This window comes from Anabrus simplex, chromosome 5, assembly GCF_040414725.1.
Source record: "Anabrus simplex isolate iqAnaSimp1 chromosome 5, ASM4041472v1, whole genome shotgun sequence".
In the NCBI taxonomy this organism is placed as follows: domain Eukaryota; kingdom Metazoa; phylum Arthropoda; class Insecta; order Orthoptera; family Tettigoniidae; genus Anabrus; species Anabrus simplex.
The window spans coordinates 428727676-428745058 of NC_090269.1; the positions used below are offsets into that span (position 1 = coordinate 428727676).

The following is a 17383-nucleotide window of genomic DNA, read 5'->3' on the forward strand; positions in this document are numbered from 1 at the left end:
CCTTTTGTGTCAGGAGGTACAACAAAACACTACCTGACAACCAAACAAGGTTGCTAGATCTCCCACATTTCTTGGGTTTTTCCTCATTTTGGCCATACTTTCTCAAGCCTCCCTATTTCAAAAGAAAACTCCCAGAAATTTTTACTGTGATTTAAAAAAATTATGCATGGAATAGGTGAACACAGGAATCTAGCTTGATATTTTGTAGATAATCAACAGCAAAAGCCATACTTATAACACATTCCTATTAAACTTATGTGTTTGTGAGCTTCTGGTTGTGATAAGATATTAGTGAGTAGCTTCCTTCCCTCTTGCATGTGGCTGTAACATTATGTGGGGAGAAACAAAGGTCAAGAAGGCTTGATAAGTGTGTGTTTATCTTTGAAAATAACTGACAAGTGTTACTTGTGGACTCATTTCAGCAAAACTCTAGTCTTTTGTTATGAGCATAAGCAAACAGTTTTCATTAATGAATCTCAAACAGGCAGATGAAAAGAAATAGAGTTCTGATGAACTAATAAAAGCAAAATTGCAAGTTGTTATACATTTCAGTTATTCTAGTAGAGTTTTAAAACTATTGAAACTCAATCACATTTTGTTGTAGCCAAGTAAAATTCTAAACACTAATCAGATATTTTACAATGGACATATCCACTTGAAGTATGTATCTAGTTATTTAAGACATGTCAAAATAGTTTTCTGGTTCCCAAATCTGCCCTACTTTCAGCTTTAAAATCTAGCAACCTTAAAACCAAAGAGGATTCATATTCAATCTGTGATTATGCAGTGCATTTTCATTGGCAGAGAAGGCTAATGAATATTTAATTCACGGTACCAGTAAAGACTACTTACTTGGGATGTCGCACTTCCACTTTCATTTTCTGCTTAGGTGTTCTATCTCCATGGCGTATAACTGCCACAACGCAACGCAGTTCCATCCTGAAAACAGTGAATACATTACAAAAGTACTTTTACCTCTTTCTTTTAACTCACACTAATGCATACAAGGTTTTTGGTGACAAGGTTTTGGAAGACAGCATCCATACCCTGCCCCAGCATTTGCCTAGCATGAAAATGGGAAACCTTCAGGGCAGGCGACAGTGAAAATTGAACAACCTTCCTGTGAATGTAAGTTCACAGTGCCCAGGTGTGGTGAATGAGCGCACGCCACTTCATGTCCAGGTAGACACCTACATCTTGCCATTCCAACCCTTGTCCTTCTAGAGCCCAACCATCTCTTCCAGGGTAGACAACTTTGTTTTGTGCCTTTTGCTTCTTTCTAGAACCACATTCTAGCTGTTCTCTGCAGATCTATTTGCTTTATGTGACCAAACCATCTTCATCTACTTTCAACACAGACCAACTTGAGTGACTGGTCCACCTGGATTTGTCTTTTCTCAATTCTTATCTCATACCTCCTCGTTTGCTGTATCATGGATCTTTATTTGCAAAGCTTGTATGTCTCTCTTGGTTGGTGTGCAGGTTTCAATGTATGTGGTAACTAGCACAAAGAAGCTGTTGTAGAGGACTCATTTTCAGTATAGGCAGTTAAAAGAAACCATTCTGTTAATAATAATAATAATAATAATAATAATAATAATAATAATAATGTGGTGTTGGAGAAGGGGAAAAGACGTGCCATTCTGACTGACATAGCTGTCCTGAACACCAGGAACCTCCATGAAAAGTATACTGAGAAAATCAACGAGTATACACCACTGGCAGAACATATTAAACTATGGCACTAAGAAGAGATGATAATTCTACCAATCATCCTTTCGAGTACAGCTGCTATACCTAAAACTCTGATGAAGGACTGAAAAAGTTGGATGTCAACACCAACATCTACAAGGCTATGCAGAAGGCGGTGGTCATTGCCACAACTGGAATGTTCCGAAATTTATGGGTTCAAATTCTGCTTAAAAATGTAGTGTAAATTATGGTTTATTGTACTTTGAAATCCTAATCCCTCAACCTGGTAGAACTGAGCACCGCACAAGGAAAGCTTCCTATCAACTATCAGATAGTTGTGTGGCCTAAAGGCCAACTGCTATGAACACCGGTGATTATCTCCCAGCTATGAAACTTAAGTAGCAGTGTAACGTAATGAAGATATGCAGCATAACATATAGAACAAGCAAGAAATATGTAGCTGATTGAAAGTATCTTGAATCGTGGAGAGTCAAGGGGCAGTGTGGTGCAGCAAACAGGAAGATCTGGAGTTCTCTTAAACTAAAGTCCAATGTTTACCATTCAACTGTAAGACCAGCAGCACAGCATGCATGTGAGCGCTGGTCAGCCGCTAGAATAGTAGAAAAAAAGACTATGAAATGAAAATGCTGAGATGGTCATACTCCGAGAAATGACCCGTTATTGACAAAATGATGGGGAGTCGATTTCAATGATATGCGGATGTACGGAGAGCCCAATCCTCCACTGTGGCAACAAGGCTTTCAAACTTGAAATTGATGGAAAACACCTCCAAGAAGACAGAGACAATGATGGACAAACGCAATGATATCTGATTTCAAGTTGGTGAATCTACACCCTAACAGGTGTATGATCGAAAAAGTTCAAGACTGCAATCAAGAAGGGCAGACCCTGCAATGTGGGATATATCCTAAACTTTTTTACGAGTTCCAATTGAATGAGATGGAGACTGTACCATAAAATACTTCAAAAGAGTAGTTTCTGAACAAGAAGGAAAGAAATACAGAGAGAAATTCAACTAGTCATAGGATAGAAACTTTGAACCAAGGTCTCGACACTTACAACAGCTTATATATTTATTACTTAATTCTTAATTCCTTAATTTCAAGGTTGCCTGAAAGACAGTATACTTCATACCAGCTAAAAGTGCTTAATGGACAGATAATGAAAAACAATCTCTTGAATTTTAAAGAAATTCACTGAAGATGGTTTCTTAAATACTCATTGACTATTTTGAGGCAGAAAGCACAATGTTACTGATTGAAGAGTTTAGTATTCGTGTTGAGTATCCCACCCCTAACCCCGATCAGCAAATCCATCTTCTTGTGTCATCTCCTCACAGGTGGACGTTGAACCGCTATTGGAAGTTCTGTGTCCAGGATAATCCTATCTATCTTCCTTTCCATGATCAGATGTATTTGTGACCATCACATCAGAGTGACACCACATATTTCACAAGCCTACAGTCCATCCGTCACCAATACCATACAGTGGAGGTAAAACCGGTCAATACACAATGTTTATTATTTTTAAAATATATTAACTTACTCTGAATTTGTATTTTTGAAAATCATTTAAAATGCTGAATCTTTTGTCTATTCAAATGTGTAACTTGGAAATACTTAACACCTTAAAACGATGAGATTATGAGATAGGAGTACAACCAATCAGCCAAATATTATGGCTGAATAACGGTTTTGTTTGCTTTATTTCTAAATCCAATCAGTAGTTACATTAATCCTAATATTTCTCTTTGGCAACAATAAAATTTGGTGTTTCTAAGAGAAAAATATTTCCTCCCTTCTCCATTATTCAACATGAGATTGCTTACAAATTTGATCCAGTTCTAGATATCTGGAATGGCATAACTAAGATACTACCAACAAATTAACATCATCCAAGGCAAATGTGAGATATTCATAACCATCTTTGCTGCAAATCAAACCATTTGCTGAAAATGTTATTGGGGACTATTAATGATAAGGTGTGGGAACACAAGGAGTCTGTTCATTATCTCTTTATAGATTCTTCAAGCCATAGACAAGGGCTGTGGAACATCATGATGGAGTTTGGCTTTCCCATAAAATTAATTAACATGTGCAAACTATGTGTGGACGGTAATGTTAGCTGTGTTTTGCTCAAAGGTAGAAAATCAGGTTCCTTCCAGAATAAAACTCGATTGAGACAAGAGGATGCACTATCTTCTCTTCTATTCAACACTGCACTGGAGAAGATTATCAGGAAATTAGCTCTCGTACCTGCTGGCATCATGTTGGGGAGACACTATAACGTCCTTGCATATGCGGATGATATTGTTCCTATTGGCCACAATGAATTGGAAATTAGGCAGTTATTTGTGGAACTAGAGGAAATGGCAGCAAAAATTGGCTTACAGGTAAATGATAAAAGACACATTACATGGTTGTACAGGGACTGAATCATGAGGAGGTTGGCAGATTGCCTTTGAAGATTGGGAAATATATATTTAAAAGAGTAAGGTTAAGGGTGTATTCTGCCCGAAGGCAGGTCCGAACCTCCGCTGAGGTGTGTCTGAGCCGGAGTTTATGTATGGTAGGGTGGCCAGTTCCTTTCCGCTCCTCCATGCCCTTAACCACCACCAACAGCGCATGGTAACCCATACAAATCTTGACCACGCTCAATGTTGCTTAACTTTAGAGATCTCGCGGGACACGGTGTATCAACACGGCTACGGCTACTGGCTTTAAAAAGAGTAGAGGAGTTCAAATTCTTTGGTGTATTAATCGATGAGCAAAAACGAAGGCAACAGGAACACCAAGCTAGAATTAAGAATACAAATAAGGCATTTTACTTTATGAGACCTATATTAGGCTCTAAGTTTTTAACAAGGAATGCAAACATGATTATCTGAAATACAATTATTCGACCAGTACTTCTGTACAGTTCAGAGACATGGAGTATAACCAAGAAAGAGCAGCAGCAGTTGCAAGTCTTTGAGAATAAAGTTTATACAACAATATTTGGCCCATGGTTCGATCCCATTTCTCAAGGCTGGCAGAAAAGATCTAATTATGAGATTTATACTTTCTCTCAACAACACAATATAATGGGTGTGATAGAATCCAACAGACAGCGCTGGGCTGGACATGTACTGAGGATGCAGGATAACAGAGTACCAGTAGATCTATACAAGGGATCTCTCAATTGGATAAGACCTTCACCTGGAAGGAGATCAACAAGGTATGCCGGACCCTCCAAATTGATAACTGGGAAAAGCAGGCTCAAGATCGAAAAGGATGGAAGAGGATTGAGAGATCGGCACAGGAACTTCACGTCCCTCAGAAGCCTATGGAGTGAGTGAATAAATAAACATTATCTAACAAAACTCTTAATTTTGAAGAAATGATCACAACCTTTTGAGACCTAAAATCAACAAAAACAAAACTTGCCTCATGTCCCTCCCTTTTAACTCTTTTACATATTTCAACTGACACTCCACAAGCTGCATCTCTTCTTCTGATATTAAAACCGGTTGCTTTCCAATGGTGAATTTATACTACCCCTTTAGGGTGTTATTCAACTGTTGGCATATTACTCTGAGGCCACCGGAATGCTTAACCTTCCAGCCCTTGCATGCTGAACAGTATTTTCCAGATACACTGGACTGTACCTCTTCTTTCCATCGTTTTTTTATAATGTCACCCTACAAAATGAAATGTTTACATTTTCACCCTTATCTCTCAAAAAAAAACTTTGTAATATTAATTCTTTTGTAATATTGTAATGATAGTCCTACTTGCATGTTAAGATCAACTGCTAAATCACACTTGTTAATAGCAACCTCAGTAATTTATTCAAGTACAGAGCGGTACCACACAAGCTGGCCGTGCTGTTAGGGTCGCACAGCTGTGAGCTTGCATTCGGGAGATAGTGGATTCAACCCCCACTGTCGGCACCTCTGAAAATTGGTTTCCATGGTTTCCCATTTTCACACCAGGCAAATGCTGGGGATGTACCTTAATTAAAGCCACTGTCACCTCCTTCCCACTCCCAGCCCTTTCCTATCCCATCGTCGCCATAAGACCTATCTGCGTTGGTGTGAGGTAAAGCAAAATGAAAAAAGTAATTCAAGTGGAATTGCTGTTAGCACACTGGGGCTCTTGTTCCAGCATTGTTGGCCTGGGAGTGCACATCACCAAAGTGTCAATCAATGAGAGCTTACCTGTGAATTTGTGTTTCATGCAAATGCGGGAAATTTTAAAACGTGCGACAATGATCAGTTTTACTCAATACCATCGGTCTGACCCAATCTAACACAACAAACCAATGCAGGTCATGGCTGTATACAAGGTATTTTACATTCAGAAACCCAACTTCTTGTGATGCTGATTCCTGTGTTAACTGGTATTCTAACAACTTGAATTGTCACATCCGATGTGATAACAGCATTCCTCCTCTTCTGCTTGCTCGTTTCCATGCATTTAATTGTCGGATGGCTCCCTCTGTGGAGGGTAGAGTGTCAGCCTCCGAATCCCAAGACAGTGGATTTCTCAAGGGCGGTAAAATGTTTTGACGCTCCTTGTTGTACGATGTCAGAATGTGAAAGATTTCTTGTTACACATTTGGTGTTAACCCAACAAAATTCATTAGAACTCAGCCGTAGATGCCAAAGAGAGATTTGGTTTACTCCGCCATCTCGTAGGAATAGAGTAAAACGGAACATCAAGAGCAGTCAGATGGCTTGCACATGGTAGCTGAAGCCATAAAATTATGACGAATTGTCAGATTTTATTGCTAAATTTGTTGATGCTATTCACAAGGAACTGAAGGTCTTCTAAACTATCAACAAGTATCACGGTGTCGTCTGCACAGAGAATGATGTTTGTTTCCTTCATCAACTTCGTTATGGGCAATTCAAAAAGTGTTTTAAGAGTATAAGTAAGAGAGACTGGGGATTAAAAAAAAAAAAAATGATCTTTTCAGTAATCTGGCCTCCAATTTTGATATGGACTGTTTGGTTCCAACACAGCTTCTTAACAATGTTCACATCTTTTCTGTCAAGATATAAGATATCTTCTCCTTGAAACAGTATATTTTTCATTTCAGAACATTTATATGACTGAGTGTTGCGCGTTTTCACAATTTCTCCCATTATAGACACTTCCCACATGAAAGAAAGACACCTTCACTGAGAAATGTTTTTCAGCTATATCTTTAATATTCCTCAATTTATTAAGTAGAAAGGAAATACAAACCCCTCCATTAATTGTTATACACTTACTCAAGAGCTGACCACCTCCTCTTGCTATGAGGGAGCAGTTCAATTTAGACTAAACTTTCTAGAAATTAGTACAGGAAAAACATCAAAGTAGATCTAGAGTATAATGGAAGTTCAAGATTTGCTAACTATTTAAAAATCTGAAATTGTGACATTGAAACAGTAAGCATCACACAGCTTTCTAAACAAATATCAATCTTGTATTTTATTTTTATATACTCTTTAAAAAAACACATTAAAAACTTACATCTTGCCAAACGTAGTGGGTACAATCGGAGGATCGTCAAGCTGGAACGGTACAGACCATGGAATATGCAAAGTAGGAGCAAGTTCACGTAAAATCATGTTTCCCAGAATCTTGGCACAGTCATCGTAATATTTGTTGGAATTCTTCACAAAACTGAATCCGTTCACATCACACACAAATGACTTTCCATTAGCTCTGCAAATAAAAATTAAAAAATCACACAATATAGTACATAATAATCACCTCAATGTGATAAGCTTCTGAATAAAATAGGAGATAGCATACAGAAGGGAGATTGTAATATTAAAAGGAGTTAAGAAGGTATAATTTAATTTGATAATTGGAAAACCACAGACATCATACTGAATTTAATAAACTCTTTAAAAAAAATTCATGATCCACCAATATAGTAAGTAATGCTTGATTAATCAGAATGTTTTAAATTCCAAATCATGAATAATTTGAATTTTTAACTCCATCCCATGAAATTCCTATGCAACATAATGTTAAAAATCTTCTGCATTTAGATTTTTTTTTTTGGGGGGGCATTATTCGAAGTAATACCCAGTGAGATTAAGTGGCAAACTTGCGAAATTGAGTCTGCAATATTGACACGTAGGCAAGTCAATAAGTATCTACAATTGTCTTTAGGATGGCTCTATGGTGTTGTGTGTTCACCAGCCGCTAGATGGCACCGTTGTCTATGTCTGTGGTAGAATTCAGCTTTATCAGATCAGTACAGCTTGTGCTGTTGCGACGTAAAGATGGCCACGCCACTCACAGTTTGCACCAAGGAAGAAAAGCGTTCTGCAATCTGTTTTGGGTGGCCTGAGGGTGTACCAGGAGTGAAATTCATATAAGACTTTTAGCACAATACGGGGACAAGTGAAAGAACTTCTAGTAATCATTTCTGACAGTGTCGTGATGCTTATGCTATAATTTTATTTATATTTTGTTCAGATGGTTGACAATGCAGTTCCCTCAACATCTAAGGTCCACACATTAAAAGGTGTGCTTCAACAGAAGAAATACCGCCTTGGCAGTTTTGCAATGATAAAGAAATTGTGATGTAAACTTCTATGATAGGGAAGAGTAAATATGAATACAAAAAGAACAAGATAGAGAGAAATCCAAGCCAGAACAGGTAAAGGACGAGGGGAAGATCAGAGACCTTAAGCAAGTTTACCGGGACAAGAAATTGAGAGTTAAAAGATTAGTACAAGAGAAGATAAAGTGCTGGGAGAAATTACTCAAAAACTGGAAAAAGACTGCAGAGGCAATATGAAACTATTGTTCAGAGTGATTCAAAAATAAAAGGAATTCAGTTGAAACCATCACAGCAATTGAAGATCCTAATGGGCCAGGAAAGAAGAGGACATCAGAGAGGTTTTGAGGGATCATTTTGATCACCTATTGAACAGGACAGAAGCAGATCAGAGAACAAAAGAACCAGCTGTTGAAACCTGCACAGAGGAACCTCCCATTATGTGGGCAGAAACAGAAGCAGCCCCTTAAGAAGATACCGCAATGGAAATGCCCAGGAATCGATGTAGTCAGCACAGACATGATTAAAGCAGCAGGAGTCCAGGGTTTTGTGGCTACACAGAGTGCTCAATGCAGTTTGGGAAGATGACGAGATACCTACTGACTGGAGTAAGTGTGTCATTATCCCCTGTTTACGAAAGGAAATTGTCGAAAATTCTGCAACTACAGGGGAATAACACTCCTTTCTCATAGGCTTACGATTCTTGAGAAAATCTTAGAGAGCAGATTGCGAGTCATCTTAGAGCCACAGTTTGACGAGGAACAGGATGGCTTCAGGCCTAACAGGTCCACAACAGACCTAATCTTCAATGACCGCATGTTAATGGAAAAATATTGGGAAAAAGGCAAAGATCTGTTTATGGTTTTCCTTGACATTGAGAAGGCATATGACAGCATTGCTAGAAAGAAGATATGGGAATGCCTGAGAAAAAAGAATGTGAAAGAGGGACTGGTGTGGAAAGTTCAGATGCTGAATGAGAACTGTACCAGCCGTGTGCAATTGGGTGACGGACATTCATCCTGGTTCCAGACCAAAAGTGGGGCCCAGCAAGGCAGTGCACTAACCCCATCATTGTTTATCACCATCATGGATTACCTAATGAAGAACATCAAGAAAACCTCTGGTGAATTAAATGCAATGGCTTTCACCGATGATGATATGAAACTGAGGAACAAGTACAGTCGAGACTCAATGAATGGAAAGTTCCACGTGTTCAGTTTCAAGATAAGCGAACCCAAAACAGTAGTGATGGCAATAAACAGAGAGGGATGACTAGCAAACATCACGCTAGGAAACCATCCATTAGAAAGTGTGGAAAGCTTTACATACCTCGGCAGTGTAATATCTCGAGATACACTAGCCACAAAGGAGGTGGTAGACAGAGTGCAGAAGAGCTCTCACTTTTGCTTGCTGATGATGATGCTTGTTGTTTAAAGGGGCCTAACATAGAGGTCATCGACCCCTAATGGTATGAAATGAAATAAATGAAATAACAAAAAGTTCAAATTCATCCACTGACCAAAATAAAATAAAAAATGCCATGAAGAATGAATTGATGGACATGAACAAAAAAAAAAAAAAAAAAAAAGAAAACCAGTGGATCAGACTCAAAAAAAAAAATAGATCGTAAATAATAGTATTACTGACCAAGGGACCACTTATAAAGCGAAATGATGCTTGATGTCTACAGGGTGCAAAATCCACGTCTAAGGCCCCACAGAATGGTACATGTCGCAAGTAAAGTAGAACCAAGGCATCTGTCATATTGGGGTACTAATCAAAAGTAGCGAAGACTCACGGTGTTCCACACAAGATGGTACTACACACAAGTATTGTACTTCGTATAGGTAACGCAAACCTATGGTGTTTCTCCCACAATGGCGCCACTCATAGCCAACGCAAACCGATGAGGTTCCTCATCTAGGTGTACTAACCACACTACCCTGTGGTGTTCCTCACGTAGTGGGTACTAATCACAGGCAATGCAGACCCACGGTGTCTCTCATATAGTGGTACAACTCACAGGCAATGCCCAGACCCGCAGTGTTGCTCACGTGGGTACGACACAGGCCAGGCTCTTGGCTGCTACTGCTACTATTTCATACCTAATATAGTGGAACTACTCGCAAGTACAAGCAACCTATGGTGTTCCCCGCATGATGGTATGAATCAAAAGTAGTTTCATGGTTCTAATTCAATCATCCCAAGGTCGCCCCTTTTAGTTGCCTCTCACGGCAGGCAGGAGATACCGTGGGTGTATTATTCGTCTGCGTCCCCCACCCACAGGGGGTAAAGAGAGAGAGAGAAGAAGAAGAAGAAAGAAGGGATCCGTCACTTCGAAAGATGAAGTAACGGACGAAGAAAGGCAAGGGCCGCGAAGGGCGTGAAAATGAAAGACTCCCTAGGCCTCGAATGCTCTAATACCGTCGGGTCGGAAAAGAACAAGAGTTGACCAAGGGAGGTTGGACAGGATAGACGAAAGTGAGGAGCCTGGCACAAGTAAGTGGAAGCAATGCCAAGACTTAGCTAAGGGCCCCGTGGTCGCCAATCCACACTCCCAAGTTGAGAGCCCCTTGGGCCCCTATTAGTCGCCTCTTACGACAGGCAGGGGATACCGCGGGTGTATTCTACATGTGCGTTCCCCACCCGCAGGGGGTAGTGTGTTTGATCCGCGAGAGGTATTTTATTTCCCTCAAATCCGCCGGCAAGCCGGTTAGGACCCCCCTACCCGCCACTTGGGACGCGCCACTTGGGAGTATCACCTCTCCCCCTGCTATGCCAGCGTAGTAGGTTCGTGGCTCTCACTTTTACCAGCAAGTATGAACACTCCTCTGGGACCCCAAAGTACCAACAAAATCAAAGGTGGTGATGTTCAATCAGTACTTCATACCAATCTTAACCTATGGTACTGAAACCTGCACCCTCACTAAGAAAGTTCATCAAGGTTGCAGGCATCTGAGATGAAGTTCCTTAGGTCCACAATTCAAGAAACCAAACTGGACAAGTTAAGGAATGATGTGGTTAGGAAGGAAGCTGGGATTGTTACATCATTGTTAGATCGGGTCAGCATATCCAGATTGTGGTGGTTTGGGCATGTAATGAGGATGGAGCCAACAAGGACAGCATATGTTAACTTGGAGCGACATGTGGCAGGGAAACGGATGGTGGGAAGACCAAAAACCCACTGGATGGACATCGTAAAGATAGACACCGCAGATCGGGGAAGGACACTGGAGGACGTCATTAACAACAGAATGTATCTCAATAAGACAGAATGAAAGAGGCTCGCCAACAGTACCCAGGAAACTGGAACTGTAAAATGAAAACCGTCAATACAGAATGATTCCAATATCTTGTAACAGTATTACCTCTCAATTTCAACCACCGTGCGAGTCACGCACCAGGCTTGTGAGTGGGATAAGTCCATGAGTTCAACAGAACTCATCCAATGTTCAAAACTCCAATTATTACAACTTATAAAGAGTTCTATGCAAATATTTTGCCCAGGCTGGTGGATATGTCATGCTCTACTAATACACAGTGAACGTGTTAAGAATGGAGAACTACTGGGCAAGAAGGAAGGTCAAAAAAATTTGATTCCATGAGGTGGGCCTAGGACACCCATCTGTGAAGAAAGGACATAAACCATCCATTGCCTGAATTTACAGTCTGCCAACAACAGGCAATACCAATATGTTTCAGAGGTTAGCTGCTAAGAAGCTAGTGGCTAAATTCAAGTTCTTACGGCTAGTGTAAAATACTCTAATATTGTCTGAAGAGATCAATTATCCCTCGAAGTTTCCACAGAACGATGAACGAGCTGGCCCCACAGTAGCACGACTGCCTCTTACTGCTAGGCTCCAGATCTGATTCCAAACCAAGTCAAAGATTTTCATCTGGATCTGAGGGCTCAGTCCACGTGAGAACAATGCATGAAATGTTTTATACTCATCATTTTAATGTATTTTAATATGTTCTGTATATTTTAAAGTTGTTTATTGCATTTGTACATAGAACTTAGACTTAAGCTTAGGATAGATTTTACAGTCAAATTTATAGTCCTGAAGAAGATAGTCAAATCATAACATATAACCAACTCACACTCAACATGCCCAATTTGGACACAATTAGATATGGTGTTTCCTTACGGTATCTTCCTTTAGACAGAGTAACGTCAATTATTGCTTGATATATATGTAAAGGTATTTATGTTCAGCTGATGATGACCAATTAGGGTCAAAACCAGTACTGTAAGCTAATTCTTACAATAAAACAGTATTGATATGGTGGAAATCCTTTCTTATCTGTATAGGGGAGTTCTTACTCATAGTTTGGAAGGACAGAAGAATTGTTAGAATGGTATCTATCATCCATAACGCCTCTATGGCATGTACTGGTAAACGGAACAGAAAGACTGGGCAGGTTATTATGAAACCGAAGTGTATAATTGAGTACAATATGTATACAAAGGGGGTTGACCGAGCGGACTAGTACTTGTCTTATTTTACTCTCTTGTGTAAGACAATCAAGTAGAGCAAGGAACTGGGGTTCTACCTAGTGACCTGCAAGCTGTACTGTGCCTTAAACACTCATAATAAGTTAAGGTACAAGCAATTTCTCATGGGAATGGCCAGGACCCGGTTGACTGAAAACTGAGATGTTACTGATCATCAGCCATCCACTTCTTTAAATCTGTCCAAGAGGGTCCCAAGTAAGGACCTACCTGGGAGGCTGTCAGGGCAGATAAAGGAGCATGTTCTAGTTGAAATTCCAGCTACAGGAATGAAACAAAATCCAACCAGAAAGTGCAATGTGTGTTCCAGCAATGGCAAACGAAGTGAAACAAGCTACACTTGCACAATTTGCTGTGTGCCCCTTCATAGAGGTCATGGCTACAGCCTACCCCACCAGGAAACATTATCAGAACTCAAGTAAATTTCACCATAATCAGTACAAGGTTAGTGAAACTAGACTCGCTTGTTTATGTGCATGCACTGTAGCAATAATATACACAGAAAATGGCCGGGCACTGGGGTTGAGCAGTATGATGAGCACCCGGTCCGCAATGTGTTAAGAGACCCTTTTTGTCACTTTTTTTTGCTAGGAGCTATAAGTCGCACCGACACAGATAGGTCTTATGGCGATGATGGGATAGGAAAGGCCTAGGAGTTGGAAGGAAGCAGCCGTGACCTTAATTGAGGTACAGCCCCCCGCATTTGCCTGGTGTGATAATGGGAAACCACGGAAAATCATCTTCAGGGCTGCCGACAGTGGGATTCAAACCCACGATCTCCCAGATGCAAGCTCTCAACCGTGCGCCTCTACGCGCACAACCAACTCGCCCAGTTTCGTCAGGCAGGGGATACTATGGGTGTTATTCTACTGCCCCCACCCACAGGAGGGACAAAGTGTGCGAATACCTGCATTCTTAATAAATAAAATAAAAATGCTGTATAAAGCATATTCAGATTAGACGCTGAGTACAACAAGGACGTGCTTTATTATTGCCATGGATGAGAGAACCAACAATGTCAAATCTCTTGACTTTGTAGACAAGGTAATATGGGCAAGCAGCAGAAACGAAAAGACTAGAATGACGTATTTAAAGAATTCAATCCTAATACAAGGGCTGTAAGTCGATTGGCAAAGAAGGCAAATAAACATCACCTTGGATGGAGAAAAGCTTGATGAGCTGGATCATTTCAGATACCAGTGTAGTCAAAGAAAGTAATCCATTTCATGCAAAAGATGACTAGGTGGCGCATTTATTCCATCAAGAGCAAAACTTCTATAGTATTCCTAAATCCCACCAAGAACCACAACAACCATCATACAGAGCCCAGAAACTTGCATTCTAACTAGCAGACACATCCACACAAACTACTGACCAAAAAACAAGAAAGGATAAGATTTGTCACCGAACAGATTGATGTGTCAGCAATTCCAAGAAAACCACTTGGAACCACAAAAAAAGTGGTTGGAAACTGATATCCAGGGGTAGACCCAGCCAGACACAAGTGGAGATAATCACTTCAGTGGCCTGTTACAATCACAGTAGGCAGTGGTGGCTGGCGCATAAGGTCACAGAGTCACTTGCCCTCCCAATAAAAAGGAATATTTTAATTTTTACTTCTCAATGCATTATTCACAGGAGGATACAGGTTTTAAACTCATAAGGAAAGTGACTATTACTTCCAAACTGAAAAATATGGCTTCAGGATAGAGCATAAAATTGTACATATCAGCTCCCGGTCACAAACTTCATGTGACCATAGAGGAAAGGTTTAAAGTAAACGGCCTCCAAACATTGCTGCTGGCTATGTTTCTTGGGAAAGAGGCCTACTGTAATGAGAGAGCCTTGGTCACAAAACTGTGACCAAAACGGGCAGCGGGTAATTCTCTGAAGACCGGGCGAGTTGGCCGTGCGGTCAGGGGCACGCAGCTGTAAGCTTGCATCCGGGAGATAGTGGGCTTGAATCCCACAAGTGGCAGCCCTGAAGATAGTTTTCCGTGGTTTCCCATTTTCAAATGGGACTGCACCTTAATTAAGGCCATGGCCACTTCCTTCCCACTCCTAGTCCTTTCCTATCCCATCACCGCCATAAGACCTATGTGTGCTGGAGCGATGTAAGACAAATTTTTAAAAAGTTCTCTGAAGGAAGAAAGCTACACAGTTCCGAATGTGCTGCTGTTGAAAATAATACTATAACGATATCAATCACTGCTGTGGAAACAGAAAGGTGTATCTCTACATTAAGTAGAATAACATTCCCGAGAAGTACAAAGGGAACTTAAAGGGGAAAATGTGCAGGCTTTGACTGGAAGATTTGCTGCAGATAAAGGGGGCAGATCTGACACCAAGAATTAATGATAAGGTAAACCTAGGTGTGTTCTGACATATTGTCTTTAACAAGGCCAATATTATGAAAATAGCATTTGCAAAATAAACAGGTGATTTTAACCTATAAAATCTGTGCCATCTTTAAATGTTTCTATTTATATGTATGGAAATGATGACATTCGATTTTATGTTAAGGTCTCTGTAATCATCAGCCTCATCTTGTGGGTGAAATATTGATGTTAACGGGATAGACTAAACATATTCACAATTACCGAGAACTAGGACTAGAAATAAACCTCCGACTGTGTGTCCTCCAGCACTCAGGTCAGGAGGTAAACACCCACCACTTAACGGTGGCCGCTAAAAACCATTCAACTCTGGCCGCTACATGTTGTGTGAATGAACAAGTCCAACCATGTATAACCTTCCGCGGCACCTGTGTACTTACATCGGCAGGCACACCCAAGGAATTCCCGATATAAACCTCCTGCAACACAACACATTGCAGACCGGTTCGTATTTCCTTCCAGAAGAACGCTCGAACCGAAGCTACTCGTTGCGCGAACCAGCCCGAAAGATGTTCAACGGCGCAAGTTACAAGTCGAGACGATTCCATCGATAGCTTTGAACTTGCGATCATTTTAAAACATTCGGCCAGTGTTTTTCGTCATCCGCTGAAGTCTTTCTTACGCAAATGTCGCGGATAATTCAATTATTTCACATTCCCTCAACTTGTTACTAATAAATGCCTTTTGCAGAAAGAACAACACCTATAAGGTTTTCATTTGCCTAGGGTGCGCATTTGTCTGTGACGCATAGTTGCTGTTCAGTGAATCAAGTAACTCCGAGGCGGCAGGATTTCGTATGCTGAATCTAATGTACCCGTTTTGCTCTTTTGTTGTCCCTCAACTACATACTGTACATTCCAATTGCTTGTAACCGTACAGGCCGACAAAGTTCCATTTTAAAAGTGCACGGCATATGACAAATAAGTTACCGCTAACTTTCAAAGGCAAAACATACTTTTGAAGTATGCAATGTAGAATACCGTACTGTACATTCTTAACTCCGCAACAATATTTGATTGAACATTACATTATCGCTGCAGTCCGTATCGGCTATGTCTTGTAACGTACTAAAATAATGTGTTCTACAAGGAAATACAGTACCGGGACTAAGACTCATCGGTGATGTAATAGTGTTCTCATTATTCTCTTGCCCAACTCACTGAGAGCACGGAAAGTGTGGTTAAGAAAAATACCCGTACTTACTGTAGGGTAGCGTATGTTCTACAAGTTCCATTGCAAAGTCAAAAATTATCCCTCCCTCCCCACCCACCCACTTCGTCTTTTACTGCAGAACTATTTGCGATTAGACAAGCCCTTCTTTATTTAGTGGGATATACTAGAGCTACCAAGGCTTATCGGTGAAGCCTAAACCTTAAATGAGTACGATGGAAATCGTCCATATTATAATATAAGCATCTGACACATTGTTCCATTTACAAAACTTGAAAGCAATGAGAAAAAACGTCGCTCGAATTTCTGAGTGCAAGGATCGGAGAAGTGATATTGCAACCTAAGCACTGCTTCCCTCTCCGCTCAACTCGCCGCCCACAGCTTGCTGAGTTGCTGCTGCTTGTCCGACAGGAGCGGGACCGAGGGGATAGGTGGGTAAGGCTTCGTCTCGTCAGTTCGCCATAGCGAGGGACCGAGAGCCAAAAGACTCGAAGTTCTCCGGAAGACTCCGAAGTGACACGATTGAACCATGCACTACGGTATCACGTGTTTGTTGTTGCATGTGCAAGACGTCTTACTGATTGTTCATAGTTGAGAACATTATTTGTGTACTAGCTGATGTACCCGTGCTTCGCTGCGGGATTCTCAGAAAGGCTGACTATGTGGTTTTCCTAACTGAAGTCGACATAGGTCATTACAAAAACGTCAGTAGGAATGTAGCGATTAAAAGCAATGTCATATAAAATACTAGATCAAATGAAAAACTGCACATTTTCTCACTTTTAACGAACAGTACTACGGTGTCGATCTAACAGTCCAAAGTTCCAGAGCTGAAATGACCAGGCCGCAGACAGCCGTGAACACTTCTCTGCCATTATTCCGTTAAATATGCACACTGCTCGTTCCAATCAGTGCCTCGGAGTAGGGATTGAATAACTCTAATGCTATGATGAACCAGTGTGTTACGTACCAGTAGTATCGGAAAAATTATGAAACAGAGGAATGGCATGCTAAAGAAGAAAGTTACCGAACTCCCCAGCTACTT

The 17383-nt window shown here is 40.6% G+C and overlaps 1 protein-coding gene across 11 annotated transcripts in view; it reads right to left on the reverse strand.

Moving 5' to 3' along the window:
* The window catches only part of l(1)G0196 (inositol hexakisphosphate and diphosphoinositol-pentakisphosphate kinase), a 543939-nt gene that overhangs the window by 211516 nt on the left and 315040 nt on the right, over positions 1 to 17383 (reverse strand). For all 11 annotated transcript variants that reach the window (XM_067147825.2, XM_067147823.2, XM_067147820.2 and 8 more), the window contains 2 exons: positions 7215 to 7409; positions 853 to 939 (listed from right to left, as the gene is read on the reverse strand). In XM_067147825.2, coding sequence (XP_067003926.1) covers positions 853 to 939; positions 7215 to 7409 — 282 coding nt within the window. The remainder of the gene's footprint in view (positions 1 to 852; positions 940 to 7214; positions 7410 to 17383) is intronic.